At 33.2% G+C, this 20,153-nt stretch overlaps 1 protein-coding gene across 1 annotated transcript in view; it reads left to right on the top strand.

The window, feature by feature from the left end:
* CNBD1 (cyclic nucleotide binding domain containing 1) overlaps positions 1-20,153 on the top strand; it is a 511,440-nt gene that overhangs the window by 250,748 nt on the left and 240,539 nt on the right. The window contains exon 6 of the mRNA XM_082722613.1: positions 12,817-13,007. Within this exon, the coding sequence (XP_082578739.1) occupies positions 12,817-13,007 (191 nt within the window). The remainder of the gene's footprint in view (positions 1-12,816; positions 13,008-20,153) is intronic.

Here is a 20,153-nt window from a genome sequence, read left to right as displayed (position 1 = left end):
AATTCAATTTAATGGCTAACATGGAAATAGATCCCAGATCAAAATTTTATTACTGTCTACCTTTATATTAACATTGATAGATTTCCATGAAATAATTACTATAAGGGTTTTTTTTTCTTATATCTTTATCATCTTTACTGTTTTCTTTTTGAAGTCTGTTAAGTCTTAGGAGTTATTTCTCTTTTATTTCTTTCATTTTTTAAAATTTTACTCCCACCTTTTATGAGGTTATATCTCAAAAACACCACAGTTCCTCACTTAAGTAAACTCTTGTATTTATTTTTAATGCTGACAAATATTTTTATATCACTAAATTTTAACATTTATTTAGCCTATATAGATTGTCTTTTCAGTTGTGGTTTGAATTTCATGTAACATATAAAAACGCAGTAGCCAAATCTCCTAAAAAAATTAGTGCACATCTTTTCCATAAGTAAATTAACCATAATTCAAATAATATGCTCTTGTAATAGAAATAGGAAAATACTTAGGCCTATCATAAAGACAAAGGTTCTCTTAAAAGCAAACATGCCTTAAAGAACATGCATTGATTCTAAAGCATGGGTATACTTTCACAGCAACTAAGGTGGTGTGCCCTGATTCATGAAGATTTGTCCTTGAAATCTGGCAAGAAAGCTTTTTCAGTCTTCAACTGCATTGTAAGGGGCTAGCTCCATTTCTGTCTTTCCCTATCCAAGAGATGGTTGTGAGACTTTGAGAAAATTAATGCAAAAATTAATGCAAACTCTTCAGTCACATGATGATACCAGAAATCTTTGCCATGATATTTATTTCTCTAATCTGGCTATGGAATCTTACTTTCTAAATAGTGAAACTGAAAACCAGAGATGATAGAACTACTCAACAGCGAATCAGAACGTGTGTTACCCAAGCACAACAAATAACTGCTCTGAGCATTTGATACAGGAGTATTAATAAGTAATACCAGTGTAGAAGCCCCATATGCATAACTTTCTCCATTTCTGTATTGGAACATTTTCAAATAATAAAAAACTACTTCGGTGCCTAGGTGGTTCAATATTCACAAAACAATTAACATGATACATTGCATCCATAACAAAAAGAATTAAAAAAAAACCACCACTTGACCATTTCAATAGATTCAGAAAAAGCATTTCACAAAGTACAATATCCATTTATGATAAATATCCATTTATGATTTCTGCAGAGTAAGTCTAGAGGGAACATACCTCAACAAAACAAAAGTCTTATCCCCAAAACCCACCTCCAACATCATACTCAAGGTGCAAAACTGAGAGCTTTTCCCATAAGGTCTGGAACAAGACAAAAATACCTACTCTCACCACTCCATTCAACATATTATTGGAAGACCTAGTCACAGAAAGTACACAAGAAAAAAAAAGGCAATCAAATTGGTTAAGAAGAAGAAAAAAATCTCACTATTTGCAGGTCATATAATACTATAAGTAGGAAACTCTAAAGACCACCAAAAAACTGCTAGAACTGATAAATGATTTCAGTAAAGTTGCAGTATACAAAATCAACATACGGAAATCTGCATTCCTATATATTAATAATGAAGCAGCAGGAAGAGAAGTTAAGAATACAATCTTATTTACAATTGTACCAAAAACAATAAAATATCTATAAATAAACTTAACCAAACATGTGAAAGACTTGTTCTCTGAAAACTGTAAAATACTGATAAAAGAAATTGAAGATGACATAAGAAGATGGAGAGACATTCCATGCTCATGGATTGGAAGAAAAAATATTGTTAGAATGTCTGTACTACCCAAAGCTAATGCTACCCAAATTTAATGCAGTCCCTGTCAGTACACCAACAACATTTTCCATGGAATAATTATATATTATATAAAATATTTTTTGATCTGGCACTACTCTTAATAATTTAGAAGTACTACCTTGCATAATACTTTAAAAATTCTATGACATGTGTGGTTATAATCCTCATTTTACAAAAAAGGAACTTGACATGCAGGGATATTAAGCAAGCTGGACAAGGTAATGCAGGTAGAGTGGTCAGATAACACTCGTGTAAGATGCCTTGCTATGTCAACATGCAAGATAAGAACTGAAAAAATGACACTGTTAATTTAATATTTGAAAGACAACAAGACTTTTGAAAGTAACATTTTCTTCAGTGTTTTAGGATGACATTTCCTAAAGAGTTTTCATGGAGTTCAGCTGCAGATAATGGATATTAAAACAAACAGCTACAAAAAATAAATAAGCCAGAGAAGCACTTTTGGAATGGAACATTAAGGACCTCCAAAAAAAATAAATGAACAGAGTGGCAAAAACTGTGAATATCAACTTTTTCATAACTCTGGAAAAGACCTACATCAATCCAGGGGTGTTTATTCCAGAAAAATGGTGGAATCTTGCTAAGAAGAGTGAGTTTTACAACATTTTGACTTCTTCTCTTCCCATCTCACTATAGCTTAACTATGCAGTTACCTGAAAAGCAGCAGCCTTGAAGTTATGGTAGCTGTAAAAACCAGACTAACAGCCACTGGTGGTGGCAGAATAGGTTGCATCCCTCTTAAAAGTTCCATCCAAGTGATTTGACCTGTCTGGTGGCTAATTTGACCTAATATTATTTAGATGGTAATACTCCTAAATTGATCTACAGATTTAACACAATCTCTAATGAAAATTAGAGCCGTCTTTTTGTAGGGGTTGGTAAGCGGATTCTAAAATTATATGGAAATTTAGAGGGCCCTGAAGAGCAACTTATTTTATAAACCAATGATAAAGTTGGAGGCCACACACACCTGATTTTGCAACTTATTACAAACCTACAGTTTTAAGGCAGTATAATACCAGCACAAAGATAGACATAGAGTTTAATGGAATAAAATTGGAGGTGCAGAAATAAAGCTTTAATTTCATGGCCAAATGATTTGCAACAAGAGCGTCAAGAAAATTCAATTCCAGGAAAGGTAATTTTTTTAAAAAAATGGTGGTGGCACACCATTTTTTCTGTATATCAATCCATATGCTGAAGAATGAAGTCAGACCTTTAACTCACACTATATATAATTACTAATCAAAATGGATGAAAGACCTAAATGTGAGAACAAAACCACAAAATTCTTACAGCAAAATTTTCAAATTAATTGTGTGACCATGGATTAAGCTATGCTTTCTTAAACATGACACAGAAAGCACAAGTGATAGAAGAGAAACCAGATAATCTGGATTTTATAAAAAATTTTAAATTTTGAACTTCAGTGAGCACAATCAATAAAGATGAAAATGCAACCCTTGGAATGGGAGAAAGTTTTTGCAAATCATACCTCTGATAAGAAACTCATATCCAGATTATGAAGAACACTTACAACTCAATAATTAAAAGGCAATTAACCAAATTTAAAAATGAGAAAATTATTTGAACAGGTACATTTCAAAAGATATACAAATAGCCAATAAGCATGTTAAAGTGACTAATATCATTAGTCATTAGAGGACTGTAAATCAATTGACAATTATATACCACTTCCTTCCCATTAAGATGATTTAAGTATAAAAAACAGACAATCATAACCATTAAGATGTAGGCAAATTGAAACTCTCACACATTTGTGATGACATAGTAAAATGGTGAAGCCACTCTGGAAAATATTTTGGCAACTCCTCAAATGTTAAACATAAAGTTAGCATTTGATTGAGAAAGTCTACTCAGATATACCAGATGAATGAAAACTTACATTCATTCAAACTTGTACACAAATGTCTGCAGAGATTTATTCACAATATTCCCCAAATGGAAACAGGCCAGATTTCCAACAAAAGATGAATGGATTTTTAAAAATGTGCTATATCTTCATAATGGAATATTGTTTGGTAGTACTAGGGAATAAAGTACATGTTACAATCTGGATGAATTTTGAAAATATTATGCTAAATGAAAGAAACTACTTACAAAAGATGCATATTTATAATTTCATTGATAAGAAATCTCTAGAGTAGGCAAATTTATTTGAGACAACAACGAGTGGTTGCCAGGAACTTGGGGGAATAGGGCCTTGAGGCATGACTGCTGATGAGTATGAATTCCCTTTGGGGATGATGAAAATATTCTAACATTAGATTATGATGCTGACTGTAAGTCTCTTTGAATATACTGAAAAAACCCTCATGGACTGTGTATTTTAAAAAGTGAGTTTCGTGGAATTTGAATTTTATCTCAATAAAGTAATTTTAAAGCTCAAAGTAAGGGGTGTCTGGGTGGCTCAGTCTGTTAAGCTGGTTTCAGCTCAGACTCTGGTTTCAGCTCAGGTCATGATTTCTCAGGGTCATGAGACTGAGCCCTGCATCAGGCTCCACACTAGCCTGCTTTTTGTCTCCATAGATTTACCTATTTCAGAAAATTCATATGAATAGAATCATACAATATGTGACCTTTTGTGTTTGGCTTCTTTCACTTCACATATTTTTGTGGTTCATCCACATTGTATCATGTACTTCATTCTTTCTGTGGCTATAAGCTATTATCTATTTTTCAAAGTACTTTTTTCTTTAAACAATCAGAAACCACTAGACACTGCTAATACCTTAAACACATGCCAGCACCTGGAAATCCTTGAAATTTGAAGTCAATAAATCTTAATAAATGTTTAACATTAAAAATATGAAGAATAAACAAACAAACAGAAATGAGTTTTCTGAGGAAATGGATGTGTGAAAATTCAAAGACTTCAAAATGCCAGCGCGCATTGAGTATTTCCTGTAGGACACTGCATAGATACTAAATGACTTCTGAAGTAAGTTATCCCCGTGTTTTCTTTCCCTACCTCAGGAAGCAGCTCTGTGCAGCATATCTGGGGGAATACTGCCATAGGAGAAAAAACTTCTTTCTTATTAGCTTTTAAAAATACCTTATATTTGAATAATAATGTTTCATGGTATGTGAATTCCTTCTACCACCATTAATTATTTGAGAGAGATATCTTAGCTTTGTAGCTTTATAGGACTACCTCTTTCTTGTGTTTGAAGACTGAAATTCAGCTTTACTAGTTTCACTCTAGCAAAGGGTTGAACCAGGGCTTTTGAATCTGAAGCCAATCTTTTGTATTCTCTTTCCCTTTGCTGGCTCTTCAAGCAAAAGTAAAATTAAATTAAATCAAAGTAAAGTAAAATAAAATAAAAAATTCCTTAAGTAATTAAACTCCTGCAATTCTACAATATCAAGAAACTTTTTTAATGCATATCATCAATAAGCCTTCACAAAGGCAGTATGTATCATTAACTGATAGTTTTTTTTTTTTTTATGGATAATCTAGAATGTCTGCCCACATGATGCATCATAGAAAGCAGTCTTCCTTTTCTGATCTTTCCTAGTGTAAAACAGTTCTGCATGGTGATGCTGTTATCTACTATTGGAATGGTTCTTGATGTAATATGTCCTTTTCATGGCACTGGTCTGGATTTAATGTTTACTGTAAATTTTTATCTTTAAAGTGTCCAAAATATAGTGTGACATTTTGTAAAAGTGACACCAATAAAATGGTTAAGATGGCTTTTAGTGGTAAAGGAAAATAATACAGAAATATTTATTTAAGTTTATTTTAAAACTTAGAACATTGAAAAATGTGATTATAGGGAAGATAATGGTAGTTTTCATAAGCCAGAAGTTAGAAAAAACATGTAAAATGATAAAAGTTACTTAAGTGATATATTGGCCTCAATCTTTGTATTTTGTAGAGGAAATTAGTCAAATTATCAGTCAGTTTTATATCCATAATTTTTGCCATGAATTTCAAAAATTTACCAAAATTGATCCATTTAGATTTAGAATATGCTTTAAAATTTTACTAAATTTGATATTTAGGATTAGAATGTGGTTTAGCTTAATGTTAGGAATCATGGTGTAAATTTCAGAAAAAAAATTTTGAATCATTATGTACTTTAATCAAGATTTAAGCTAGAATATAATTATTTACTTTAATCAAGATTAAGCTAGAATGTAATTTGGGGTACATGATGTTTCATAAAATTGTTGGCGTATTTTAAAGTAGAAATGTTTAATCAATTGTATTTGATATGTAGCCACAGAGTTTAAATTTCAATGTATAAAGTGATTTATATATTATATTCATTGGAGACAATAGAAATAATGATATTAATAGACAACTCTTCATGATATTTAATTATTATTAGAAATAATCTCCCTGCATAAGCCAATAATTCTAAAGCTCAAATTATGAATTATATAGATTTCTTTAAAGATTAATTGACTTTTATTAACAACCATGAACAAAAACTTGACCTTGCCATCCAGAGATATATTTTAAAGATCAGAAAATAGTGGAAAATCCATCTGGAAGTTGTATTCCTTAAGAGAAGATACTTTTTAAAACCCTTACTGAGACTTTTTTTCTTTGTTTTAATAGACCAGAACTTTTGATAACTACTTTAAAATGTTCAATTTTATGTAATTTGGGTCAGAAAGAACACATTCTTTGTGTGTTGTAGGTGCTTCCATTTATTTTTAGAGATAAAAAATTTCTCAATTTATCACCTGCATACCTCTAGGCATATATACCATAACACATTCTTCAGGCATGATTTGGTCTCAAGTTCTTAAGCTTCCCAAGCTATCTTTTCTCTCCTCATTTCAAAAACAGAGCTGACCCTAATGCACTTAGGTTCTTAATCTGAAATATGACCTAACTTGCAGTGCTTGGACAAAATAGTCTACTCAATAAATCTTTAACAAATCAGTGTATTCATTAATTAGCATTACAGGTCATTCCCAGCCACTGCATTCTTGAATACACAGTACCAATTCAAAATTTGTCTAAGAACACAGTTCTTAGTCAATATATTGAATGATAGTCTGAGAATAGATGTCATTCATTCATTCTTTCAGGTAAAATAATATTTACCTTTGGATTGTATCAGTGAATCCCATGGTTATATACCCAGATGCCATCCTTTTGATCTTCCCATGTAGAAATGATATTTAAATCTTTAGAAATACTCTGGTTATTACCTGGTACAAGATATTTTAAATAATGTGTTTTGTGAAAAATTTAGCTGTGTTTACAGTACATTGTTTTCTTTTTTTGAGAACTCCCAGGAAATTCAGTGGTATTGAGACTTCCAGTCAAGTAAATTTTTAAAAATCTCTTGTAGTTGCTAAACTACAGGTAACTAATAATATTAACAATTTTTTTTAAAGATTTTATTTATTTATCAGAGGGAGAGAGGGGGAGAGAGCGAGCACAGGCAGACAGAATGGCAGGCAGAGGCAGAGGGAGAAGCAGGCTCCCCACTGAGCAAGGAGCCCGATGTGGGACTCGATCCCAGGACGCTGGGATCATGACCTGAGCCGAAAGCAGCTGCTTAACCAACTGAGCCACCCAGGCATCCCTAAAATTTTTTAAAGTAAGGAAAATGGAGTAAAAATTTATTAAAAAAATGGAGTTAAAATCTCTTGTAGTTGCTAAACTACAGGTAACTAGTAATATTAAAATTTCTTTTAAAGTAAGGAAAATGGAGGGGCGCCTGGGTGGCTCAGTGGGTTAAAGCCTCTGTTTTCAGCTCAGGTCATGATCCCAGGGTCTTGGGATCAAGCCCCACATCGGGCTCTCTGCTCAGCAGGGAGCCTGCTTCCCCCTCTCTCTCTGCTGCCTCTGCCTACTTGTGATCTCTGTCTGTCAAATAAATAAAATCTTAAAAAAAATAAATAAATAAAGTAAGGAAAATGGAGTAAAAATTGTCCATTGACCCAGTACTATCTCCTCACAAATAAATAGCATTTTACAGATTTTGTTTCTGTAATTTAATATATTACATCTTGTTTTTCCTTGTTCCATTTCTTCACTAAAATTTAAAACAATATTGTAGGGATGCCTGGGTGGTTTAGTCTGCTAAGCATCTGCCTTTGCCTCAGGTCCTGATCCCAGAGTCCTAAGATCCAGTCCCACATCAGGCTCATTGCTCAGCAGGGAGTCTGCTTCTCCCTCTGCCTGCTCAGGATCCTGGGATCATGACCTGAACTGAAGGCAGATGCTTAACGGACAGAGCCACTCAGGTGCCCCAGCCTTGGTCTTAATATAGCATGTTATGGATATGAACAAGCAATTTGAGAGATGGAATTTTCTTAGTGTGTTTTTTTTATTTTTTATAAGAAGAACTAAGTAAAAATATCGAATAATGTTTTAAGGTTATTAAAAAACAATCAGCAATTTGTGAAATTATAAATTCTCCCTTTATGAAATCTCTGCAAATATTGGACAGGAAGTGTCAGTATTAATACTATTCCAGTGGAAGATCAGTGCCCAAAATAAAATGAAATAAATTTCTCTTCATCCCTGCCACTTACCTCTAGATTTATTTATTTGAGTTTTTTAAAATCTTAAAATAAATATCCAATGTTACTTGTAGATTATTTTCCACAGGTTATAGCAGTATTCAAAAAAAGGTGATGAGACATACTTCATATAACTTCTCCTAGTACCTTATGGGAAGAAAAATTGCCCCAAGGAGTAAAATCCTATCTCCAAACATACCTTAATATAATAAAAGTTGTGAAAAATTATTCACTGCTTTTGTTATGTTATCTATGGGACCATTTAGGCCTTATACTATGAGGATTCCATGAATAAAACCACCTCACTTAAAAGTCACATAACTTTCTGGTATTTTCCTAATTTCCCACCTAATGGACTGGGAAGAAACTAGTCCACGCAGGAATTTTGTCTTATTTCTCAATAGACAGAATTCTAAGGAAAAAAAATGAGTTGTTCCCCAAATATTTTAAAAGATTCTTTGGAGAGAAATACAATAAGGACATTAGTTAAGTTTTTGTTCATTCAAGTATATGCTAAATGCCTAAAGTAATCCAGGCAATAAGCTCTGGGCTGGAGATACTGAGAGCAAAGTTAGAGATCCTTCTCCAAGAGGTTAGAATCTGTTGGCAGACACTGAAAATGCACTGTCATGACAGAAATTCTTTGAAAAAAAAGGTCACAGAGGAGGGGCATTAATTAGCATGGATGGGCATTAATTAGTATGGATGGGAGCAAGGCAGAGGTCAGGCAAAGGTTTCCCTGGTAAATAGATAACACTTAAACTCAATTTTACAGGCCAAGTAAGAATTACCCAGGTGACAATATGACTTTATTCGTCCAATTATAGTTCCTTGAAACATTTAAATCCTTTTAAAATGGTTGATTTTAGCTGAACCAGAGACCAGGAGACTCTTAGTCAAAAATTCACAAACGTGTTTCCTTTTTTTTTTTTTTTTTTTAAATTTAATTTAATTTTTTTTTTACAAACGTGTTTCCTTTAATCAAACTTCGTATTTGGCCTTCGACCTTTTGAAAACTCAGTACCAAAATGAGTAAACTTTCCCTTATTGGTATTCTCAGTTCCTTTTGAATGCCTTTGTTCAGCTGATTCAAGTGTGGTTAAAAGATATTTTAAGACATGAGGTCCGTCCTGTACTAGGAAATTTCTTCAAGCCCTTATGAAAATATGTTTGTGTTTTTTGTTTGTTTGTTTGTTTGTTTTTGTTTTTTTGCCTTTTCATGTGATGGAGTTTGGCTAGATAAATAATAATATGAAACTAATTCTCAACCAACTTGATTTTATTGAATTTTTTTACTTTTGCAAGACCTGGGAATCAAAATTTAAAGCCATTTTGATCTGTATTTTAATTCTTATAGTCAAATTTTTCTTAGATGCTTGGAGTGCTTTTTTTTCTAAAAAGTTATATAATGTAATTTTGTGTATTTTGAAAATTTGAATAAGGAGCCTATATTATAGGTTCCTTCTCATTGCTTATGAACGTCAAAAGCTTGCATTTATCTTACGTTGTTAATAAATATATTTTTGTCACAATTTATAAGTTTAACACCACTTTGTGATTTTTAAGTAGTATTTCAATTGTTATTTGAAAGCTTAACTCTATTGTATTTTTTTCTTCTAGACCTTTTTTAATTTTGTGTATATCATTTATCTATATATTTGAGGATCAGTTTCAGATGGTACATGAATTCTGAGAATTTTCTGTTATCTTTTAAAAGATTTTTAAAATTTATTTGACAGAAAGAGAAAGAGGGAGAGAGTGAGAGCACAAGCAAGGGGAGCAGCAGACAGAGGGAGAAGCAGGCTCCCTGCTGAACAATGAGCTGGATGCGGGACTTGATTCCAGGACTCTGGGATCATGACCTGTGCCAAAGGCAGACACTTAACCAACTGAGCCACCTAGGCAACCCAAATGCAATCATTGTCTTTATATATAATGGAGAGTTAGCAGCTTCCAGAATAGCTTAATTTCACTTATTTTTATGAGTTATAATTTGAGGGTTGATAAAATATTTTCTGGCGTGAATCTCAAATTCTACTCCCCTGCTAATTAGTTTAACTCCTTAAAGGCCTCCTTAATATTACAGGTTTTTTTTTTTTTTAAAGATTTTTTATTTATTTATTTGACAGAGAGAGATGACAAGCAGGCAGAGAGGCAGGCAGAGAGAGGGGAGGAAGCAGGCTCCCTGCTGAGCAGAGAGCCCGATGCGGGGCTCGATCCCAGGACCCCGGGATCATGACCTGAGCCGAAGGCAGTGGCTTAACTCACTGAGCCACCCAGGCGCCCCTACAGGTTTTTTTCTTTTAATATAAATGGGAAAATTAATACATTGTAAGTGGAGATTATTTAGTCATATTCACTGTCATCAGGCCAAACCCTGAATAAAAAGGAAGGTTTTCTTCAGAGCACCAGAAAAGTCTTGTCCGTCAGTAAGGCAGACCTGTGTTATGGTTAGAGTTAAGTGAAATTACAATAGTCACAGAAATTGTGTTCAATTGTGAGTAATAGAGAACTAAATGACACTAGTTTACAAAAATTTCAGAATATATTTATGTTACATAATGAGAAGTCACAAGATAAATTTAAAGGTATCAGGGTGAATATCCTGAGGTTCTTGCCATTTCCTTTTAGAATCAAGATGCTTCTCCAGCTCTAACATATCTTTGTCTTGATATCCACGAAGGAGTGACATGCATATTTGGAAAGCAAAAATTATCCCAATGTTTTGTTAATCAGAATCATGTCACAGAGCCATGCATGTAAGAGTATTGGCAAATGTAATTTTTAAACTGGCACAGGCAACATCTGATAAAACTGTTGTTTTGTTAGTAAAGGAAAAGACTATTCATATTGGATAAGCAACTAGGAGCCCTTGGAATAAAATTACTTCACACAATGTAGTTCTTTCTACAATTTTTATTCTATGCTAAGAAATGCCAGTTATATCTATACTAAAACAGGGGCGCCTGCGTAGCTCAGTGGGTTAAAGCCTCTGCCTTCAGCTCACATCATGATCCCAGAGTCCTGGGATGGAGTCCCGCATCGGGTTCTCTGTTCAGCAGGGAGCCTGCTTCCCCCTCTCTCTCTGCCTGCCTTTCTGCCTACTTGTGATCTCTATCAAATAAATACATAAAATCTTAAAAAAAAAATCTATACAAAAACAGAATACAAATTTATTTATCAGAATACACATTTCACCCAGCTGCTTTTTTCACCTAGCTGTTTTTTTTTCACCTATGCAATTGGTCAAAATCATTAACACTCTTACAAAATTTTATTACCTTTTACCTTTACAGTGTTCTTTCTACAATGTAGTTCTCTCATACAGCTAATCTGATAGGTATTTAAAAGCAATGTTTCTACAGTGTTTTCACCATATAGATTAGATGTTTAGTAAGAAGTGATATTGTGCTATCCAGAAAGAAATCTATTTTAAGCTCAGGCATTCAAGCAAACGCAACCCTTGCTTTAAAGAAGACTGAAAATCACTATCCTATAGCCATTGTGTACAGATGATTACCAAGAAAGCCCCACTAATAAAGCACTCATTTAGAAAAAAGCAGAGAAGGCAAGCAGTTGTCATTTTTAAGGAAAAAAACAAAACAAAACAAAACAAAAACCTACAATTGTTCCTAAAAATCAATTTGTAAAGTTTCTATTTATTGCAAGATAATAAGCAAAATTTAAGAAAAGTTCTTCTCACAACACTTGAATAATTTGCTCCAATCCTATAAAATAATGTAAACAATTGGAAAATGACATAATCCAGTCCTATGCTCCACTTCTTTAAAAGGTCAGGCTTCAGAATAACTAGAACAGATTTAAGTCGCATTCAAAATGCTCACAACTGAGTAAACCAACCATACTTACAGGAGCATAGCTAAACTTTAGGAAGAGTATGGAGAGTTACAATGTGGAGCAAAAGAAATACTGGAAAAAACTTTTGTTTCTAATAATGATCTCGCTTTCTAAATGAGCGTCTATGAGCAATCATCATCATACCCAGACGAAAGACAAATAAAAATTAATATATATATAGTTACTTATATAAAATAAGCAAAATTGCATTTTTGAGGGGAAGAGAACATTTTAAAAAATTCAAAGAATTTTCTGATCCTTTTTTTCTTAAAATATCTTAAATCTATTAATTGTAACATGTTACCATGGTTCTTTTTCTAGAATCTATCAGTTCCTTAAGAGAATCAATTATTATAATTGTCAGAAAAGAATTCTGCAAATATGGAGACATGTTTTTACTATTCTTTTTTGAGTATAGTATTTGAGTATAGTATTTGAGTATAGTATTCTTTATTCTTATTTGAGTAAATTATTTGTGAATGCCTAACTGCTACATTAGAGTTCTCATTGCATAAACTAAGAGAAATCCACTAAAAGCAAAGCAACTGTAATATGTGTTGTGGTCATGTCTATATCAGAAAACCTGGGAAATAAAGTCAACAGTATAGCTTTTTGGTTTTGTTTTGTTTCAGTGGTTGGAAATGATGGATTTTATATAATACTGAAAGGTTCAGCTAGACCTCAAACAAAGGTACATAGCAATCTGATTGAAAAAAATGAGTCAACAGCTTCTTTCATACCTCAGCGTTTCCAAGGATTTGTCAATGAAGACTTCAAAAACTTTATGCTTGCTGAGATGCAGCCACCTTCACGTGATGCAACAGTAAGAAACGAGTCTTTGCTTTTTCCATAAACAACAAAGTATCATTATTATAAAACTTGATCTCTTTCAGATATTTAAATCCAAGTATCTTCAGTGAATTCTTAAGTATTAAATATAAGATATCTTTTAAAAATGAAAATTATACTGTTAATATTGAACTTGAAATTTGCTTAAGAAATTTTAATGAGGGATGTCTTCAACAACATACCATCCACTGGCAGGGATTATATAGCGTATTTTGATAACTAGGACAAAGCCAATGTAGTTGGATCACTGAATGAAGAAGAGGGTAGTTTGAGATAACGGAGAGGGAACAGATGGTTTGAGGAGAGGAAAACAGAGGACAGATCATGAAAGGTCTTTTTGACAAATTAAGAATGCATGCTTATCCTGTTAATCTCAAGAACAACGGTAAGGTGATCAAGGGATTGATTCCTTTACAGTTGTAAGGTTTTACCTGAAGAAAATCCTTGGCTTGTATTTATGATTTTGACACTATCAGCCGGTCAAAAAATTAAAGTTCAGTATCTTTCTGGGTCTCTGGATATTCTCCATGGGAATCAAATGTGGTTTGACTAGAATTGTGACTAAGAGAAATCCAGTTTTAGATTTAAGGTGGTCAAGATATTCAGAGTAGAAAAGAGCCAATGAAACCAAATAAAGCCAAACTATTTATCACTATGGACTGAAGTCAAAAAAACCTATAACATTCTCAGAACTAGGATGGATAAAACTATGAAAGAAAGAAAAAGATAAAAAATGATACAATATAAAACCATATGGTTGTTGATCACATGTGAATGGGTAATGTTTCTGATCTTTCTTGATAGAGATGAAAAAGAGTACATTTGCCACTCAATGGCCACATAATATGTACCTGATGCCATTTCAATATGCTTTAGAAAAAAATACCACACTTGGCACAGCAGCTATAATGAGAGCTACTTCTTAGTCCATGTAGTAGACCAAGTAGTAGTCAACTCTAATCTTTCAGAATCTATTTGTTTGTTTGTTCATTTGATGAGGACGAAACTCATGAATTAAAATGGGAATGTGATGGGACCACCACCTCTGAATTCTGTAGTGGGTCTATGAAGGTAGCACTTATCTGCCATTCTGCCTGGGATGTAGTATTTTTTTCTCCAGTTAGGTTGAGGTGTAATTAAAAAATAAAAATTGTATATATGTATCTCACATGTAAATAAAGTGAAATTATCAAAACAATCAAGCTAGTTACCATAGTCATCATGGCACATAATTAACAATCTTTTCGGGATGAGACCACTTAATATCTAACCTCTTAGCAAATTTCAAGCATGCAGTACAGTATTGTTGATTTTATTTATTTTTTAGTTTTTATTTTTATTTTTATTTTTTTTAAAGATTTTATTTACTTATTTGACAGAGAGAAATCACAAGTAGATGAAGAGGCAGGCAGAGAGAGAGAGGGAAGCAGGCTCCCCGCTGAGCAGAGAGCCCGATGCGGGACTCGATTCCAGCACCCTGAGATCATGACCTGAGCCGAAGGCAGCGGCTTAACCCACTGAGCCACCCAGGCGCCCCAGTATTGTTGATTTTAGTCCCCATGCTGTACATTAGACCTGTACGATTACTCATCTTGCATAACTGAAACTTTGAGCAATAGCTTTTCATTTCCTTTAACCCCAGCCCCTGGTAACCAACATTTTACTCTTTGCTTCTATGAGTTTGACTATTTTATATTATACATATAAGTGAGATCCCACAAAATTTGTCTTTCTATGTCTGGCTGATTTCACTTAACATACTGTCCTCAAGATTCATCCATGTTGTAGCAGTTGAGATCTTCTTTATCCATTCATCCATGCATAGACCTTTAAATTATTTCCATATCTTGGCTATTGTGACTAATGCTGCAATGAACATGGGAATACAGATATTTCTTAGAAATAGTTTCATTCATTTATTTATTTATTCATTCATTTCATTTCTTTTCATTTCATTAGTTGTCTACACAGAAGTGAGATTGTTGGATTGTATGGTAGTTCTATTTTTAAGTTTCTTGGGGAAACTCTACACTGTATTCAATAATGGTTGTACTAATTTACATTTCTACAAACCGTGTACAGGTGTTCTCTTTCCTCCACATCTTGGTCAATACCTTTTGTCTGTTTGATGGTAACCATTCTAAGAGGTGTAAAGTGACGACTCATTGTGGTTTTGATTTGTTTTTTTCCTTGTATTAGTGATGTTGAACACTTTCATATACCTGTTGGTCATTTTTATGTCTTCTTTTGAGAGAGAGAGATGGTTATTTAGATTCTTTTCTCACTTTTTAAATTGAGTTGTGCTTCTTATATATTTTGGATATATGTTAACCTCATCCAGATAAATGGTTTGCAAATATTTTCTCCTATTCTGTAGGTTGCCTTCCACTATGTCATTTTTTTCTTCTTGCTGTGCAAAATAGACAAGTCTCACTTGTCTATTTTGCTTTTGTTCTCTGTACTTTTGGTGTCATATCCAAAAAATCATTGCCTAAAACAAGGTCAAGAAGATTTCTGTTTTCTTCTAAGAGTTTTATGGTTTCGGGTCTTATCTTAAAACTTTAACCCATTTTGAGATGATATTTGTATATGATGTGAGATAAGAATCCATGTTTATTGCTCTGCATATGGATATCTAGTTTTCCTAACATTTACTGATGAGACTATCCTTTACTCAGTATGTTTCTTGGTACTCTTGCAGAAGATCAGAAACCCTAACTGCATGGATTTATTTCTGAGATATCTATTCTGTTCCACTGGTCTACATGTCTGCTTTTATGCCAGTAGCATATTGTTTTAATTATCATAGCTTTATAATGTAATTTGAGATCAAGAAATGTAATGCCTTTGTTCTTTGAGTATGGCTTTTTAAAATTTCACATATAAATGATATCATACAATTTTTGTCTTTAGGCTTATGTCACTTAGCGTAATGTCCTCAAGGTCCATCCATGTCACAAATGACAGTATTTTTTTCTTTCTCATGACTGAATAAAATTCTATTATATAGATAACATATCTTCTTTCTTATTCATCCATTGGCAGATAAAGGTTGTTTCCATATTTTGGGTATTATGAATAATGCGATAATAAACATGGAAGTTTAGATATCTCTTCAATATCTTGTCTTCATTTCTTTTGGGTTTATACCCAGAAGTGGAATTACTGAATTATATGGTAGTTCTATTTTTAACTGTTTTTAACTGTTCTATTTTTTAACTGTTACATATTGCTTTACATATTGGCTGAACCAATTGCTATTACTACCAACATTGTATAAGGGTTTATTTTTTTCCATAGCCTCACCAACACATGTTATCTCTTGTCTTCTTGAGGATAGCCATTCTGTTACAATGTTTGAAGTGATTTCCTATTCTGGCTTTGATTTGCATTTCCCTGATGATTAGGTATGTTGAGCATCTTTTGTGTATTTATTGGCCACTCAGTTGTCTTTGGAAAAATATCTAGTTCTTCTGCCCATTTTAAATAAGATTGTGTTTGTTGTTGTCATTGAGTTGTAGGAGTCCCTTATATATTTTGGATATTAACTCCTTATCTGATATATGGTTTACAAATATTTTCTCTCATTATGTGTTTTGTCTTTCATTTTGTTGATTGTTTCTTTTGCTGTTAAGAAGCTTTTCAGTTTTGATATAGTCCCACTTGTTGATTTTCACTTTTGTTGCATTTGCTTTTGATATTGTATCCAAGAAAATGATTTTCAAGATCAATGTGAAGAAGCTTCTTTCCTATGTTTTCTTCTAGGAGTTTTAAGATATCAGATACTATCTTTTAGTCTAATTTTTGTGAATAAGGTAAGAGTCCAATTTCATTTTTTTGCATGTGTTTATTCAGTTTTCCCAGCCCTACGTGTTGAAAAGACTATTGTTTCCCCCACTAAATGTTTTTGGTATCCTTGGCAAATATTAGTTGACTATATATGTGGGAGTTTATTTCTGAGCTCTCTATTCTGTTCCATTGGTCTATGTGTCTATTTGTAAGCCAGTATCATACTATTATAATTACTGTAAGTTTATCATATGATTTGAAATCAGGAAGTGTAATGACTCCAGCTTTTTCTTTTTTAGGATGCTTTTGGCTATTTGGGATCTTCTGTGATTTCACAGAAAGTTGAGGATTGTAAACAGATACTTTATCTTCCTTCCCTCCTATTTTCATGTCTTTTCTTTCTTTGTTCCTCCTCTTCTCTCCCTCCCCCTTTTCATCATCGGTGGTGGTGGTGGTGGTGGTCTTCTGTTCTGCTTCTGCTTCTACTTCTACTTCTCTTCCTCCTCTTCCCCACCCCCCCTTCTTCCTCTTCATCTTCCATTCAATTTCTTTGTCTAGGAATTCAGACTATGTTAAATGGAAATGGCAAGCCTGGATATTCTTCCTTGGACTAGATACTAGAAAAAATTCTTCAAGTTTTTCCTTCATTGATTATACTGTTAGCTATTAGCATTTTTTATACAGCCTTTATTTTGTTGAGGTACATTCCTTCTATAGTTCACTGTTGATCATGAATGGATGTTGAATTTGTCAAATGTTTTTTCTGTATCTATTAACATGATCATGTTAATTAATGAAAACCCTTTAATTCTACTGTGGTGAATCACATTGTATAATTTATGAATATTGAGCCATCCCTGCATTCCAGGGATAAAATTCACTTGGTTACAGTGTATAATCCTTTCAGGGTACTGTGGAATTTATTTTATTTAGGTTTGTTTTTGTTTTTGTTTTTGTGCTTATATTATTCAGGGATATTGGCCCAAGTTTTCTTTCCTAATGGTGTCTTTGGCTTTAATATCAGAGTGGTGTTGGCCTCATAAAATGAGTTTGGAAGTGATCTTTCTTCTATTTTTTTGGAAGAGTTTTAAGAATGGTTGGTATCCTTTCTGAATGTTTGATAGAGTTCACTTATGAAGTTATTCTGTCTTGGGCTTTTCATACTGGGAGGTTTTTGATTACTGATTCAGTCTCCTTATTTGTTACCCATCTGCTCAGGCTGCTATTTGTCTGATTTACTTTTGGTAAGATGTATATTTCTAAAAATATATCCATTTTTTTCTAGGTTACTCAATTTGTTGGCATATAACTGTTCATATTAGTCTTTATAAGCCTTTTTATTTCTGAACCATCTGTTGTAATAATTCCTCTTTCATTTTTGATTTTATATATTTAAAGCTTCTCTTTTTTCCTTAGGGTAAGAGTTTGTCAATTTTATCTTTTTTAAAAGAAAACCTTAGTTTTATTGATTTTTAAATTTTTTTTATCCTCTATTTGGTTTATCTCTGATCTAATCTTCATAATTTTCTTCCTTCAGCTAACTTTGGGCTCAGTTTGTTCTTATTCTAGTTCCTGAAGGCATAAAGTTAATTTGAAATCTTTTAAATATAAGCATTTAGCATTATGAATATTCTTTTTAGGACTGCTTTTGCTACATCCCATAAGTTTGGTATGTGATGTGGATTCTTTTGTTTTTTGTTTTTTTGTCTTGAGATATTTTTTTTAATTGCCTTTGATTTCTTTTTTGACCAGTGGTTGGTGAAATATGTTGTTTGGTTTTTACATATTTGTGTATTCTCCCGTCTCTTTATAGTTATTGATTTCAAATTGCATTTCATTGTTGTTGAAAAATATATTTGTAATGATTGTGTCCTAACACGTGATCTATCCTAGGAACATTCCTTGTGCATTTGAGAAGAATATACTGCTGTTGGGTGAAAGTTCTGTGTATGTCTGTTAGGTCCATTTGGTCTATAGTGTTGCTCAAGTCAGCTCTTTCTTCGCTGATTTTCTGTGTGGATGCTCTGTCCACTTCTGAATGTGGGCTATTAAAGTCCATTATTATATGTGTCCTTAAATCTAAAGTAGTATCTCATTGAGTATTATTGGTTCTTGTTTTATTTTGATCTCTTCAGCCACTCTGTGTTTTTTTATTGGGGGATTTGATCCATTTACATTTAAAGTGCTAATGATGAGAGGATTTACTATTGCATTTTATTAATTGTTTTCTTTCTGTTTGGTAGTTGTTTACTGTCATCATCATTTGTTATTTGATGATATTTTCATAGTGATTTACTTTGATTCTTTTCTCTTTATCTTTTGTGTATCACTAAATATCTTGTAATTTCATTTCTTAAATTGATAACAATTTAACTTCAATCACATAGAAAGTCTCTACACTTTCACCCCTCCCCTACTTTGTGTACTTGTAGTCAGAGTTTACTTCTTCTTATATTGTGTATCCCTTAACAGTTTTTTGTGGTTATAGTTATTTTTAATATTTTTGTTTTTAAACTTTTATATTCGGATTTGAAGAAATTTTTATTCCACCATTACCATGTTGCCTTATTTTGTATTTGACTGTATGTTTACCTGTATCAGTGAGAGTTATGCTTTCACATTGCTGTTTAGCATGCCTTTCTTTCAATTTGAAGAAATTCTTTTAGCAGTTCTTCTAAGGTGTGTCTAGTGGTGATGAACTTCCTCATTTTTGACAGATATGGTCATTGGCAGGTTGTTATTTGTTTGTTTGTTTGTTTTTTGGTACCAGAAATATATTGTTCTACTCTCTCCTGATAATCTTTAGCGTGATAAATTGCTTTCCCCTTGCTATTTTCAAAACCATCTTTGTCTTTGACTTGAAAATTTAATCATAGTATGTCTTGATAGAGACCTCTCCTCTTTATATTCAGCCTACTTGGGTTCTTTCTGCTTCTCAAATCTTGATGTCTTCCTTCTCCATTCTTTGGAAGTTTTTGGTCATTATTTATTTAAGTAGGCTTTCTGTACCCTCCTCGGATTAGGGTAAGTGTGTGGTAATGGCTCTGGGTCCAAGGTGTCCATGTGCCAATACTCAGAGAGCTATGGAGGTGCTAGCTCTGGAAGCACAAAGTAGCTCCAATTCCAGGGAAGCCCGGCAGTGTTGGCTCTGTTGTGTCCAGCAGGTGCATCCACACTGGCAAATACTGTGGAGGTCCTCAGTGGTGAAGGATGATCATGTCATCTGCTCTTCTTTACACCCACCAGAGAATTCACCATGGAGAGGATTTCTCTTGGCACTGAGCTATGCTGGCCTGGGGAATGAGGTGACACAGGTGAAATGTTTCCTTCC

The sequence above is a fragment of the Mustela nivalis genome (genome assembly GCF_964662115.1).
Source record: "Mustela nivalis genome assembly, chromosome: 2".
In the NCBI taxonomy this organism is placed as follows: Eukaryota; Metazoa; Chordata; class Mammalia; order Carnivora; family Mustelidae; genus Mustela; species Mustela nivalis.
This window is presented reverse-complemented; position numbering and strand designations above follow the sequence as displayed.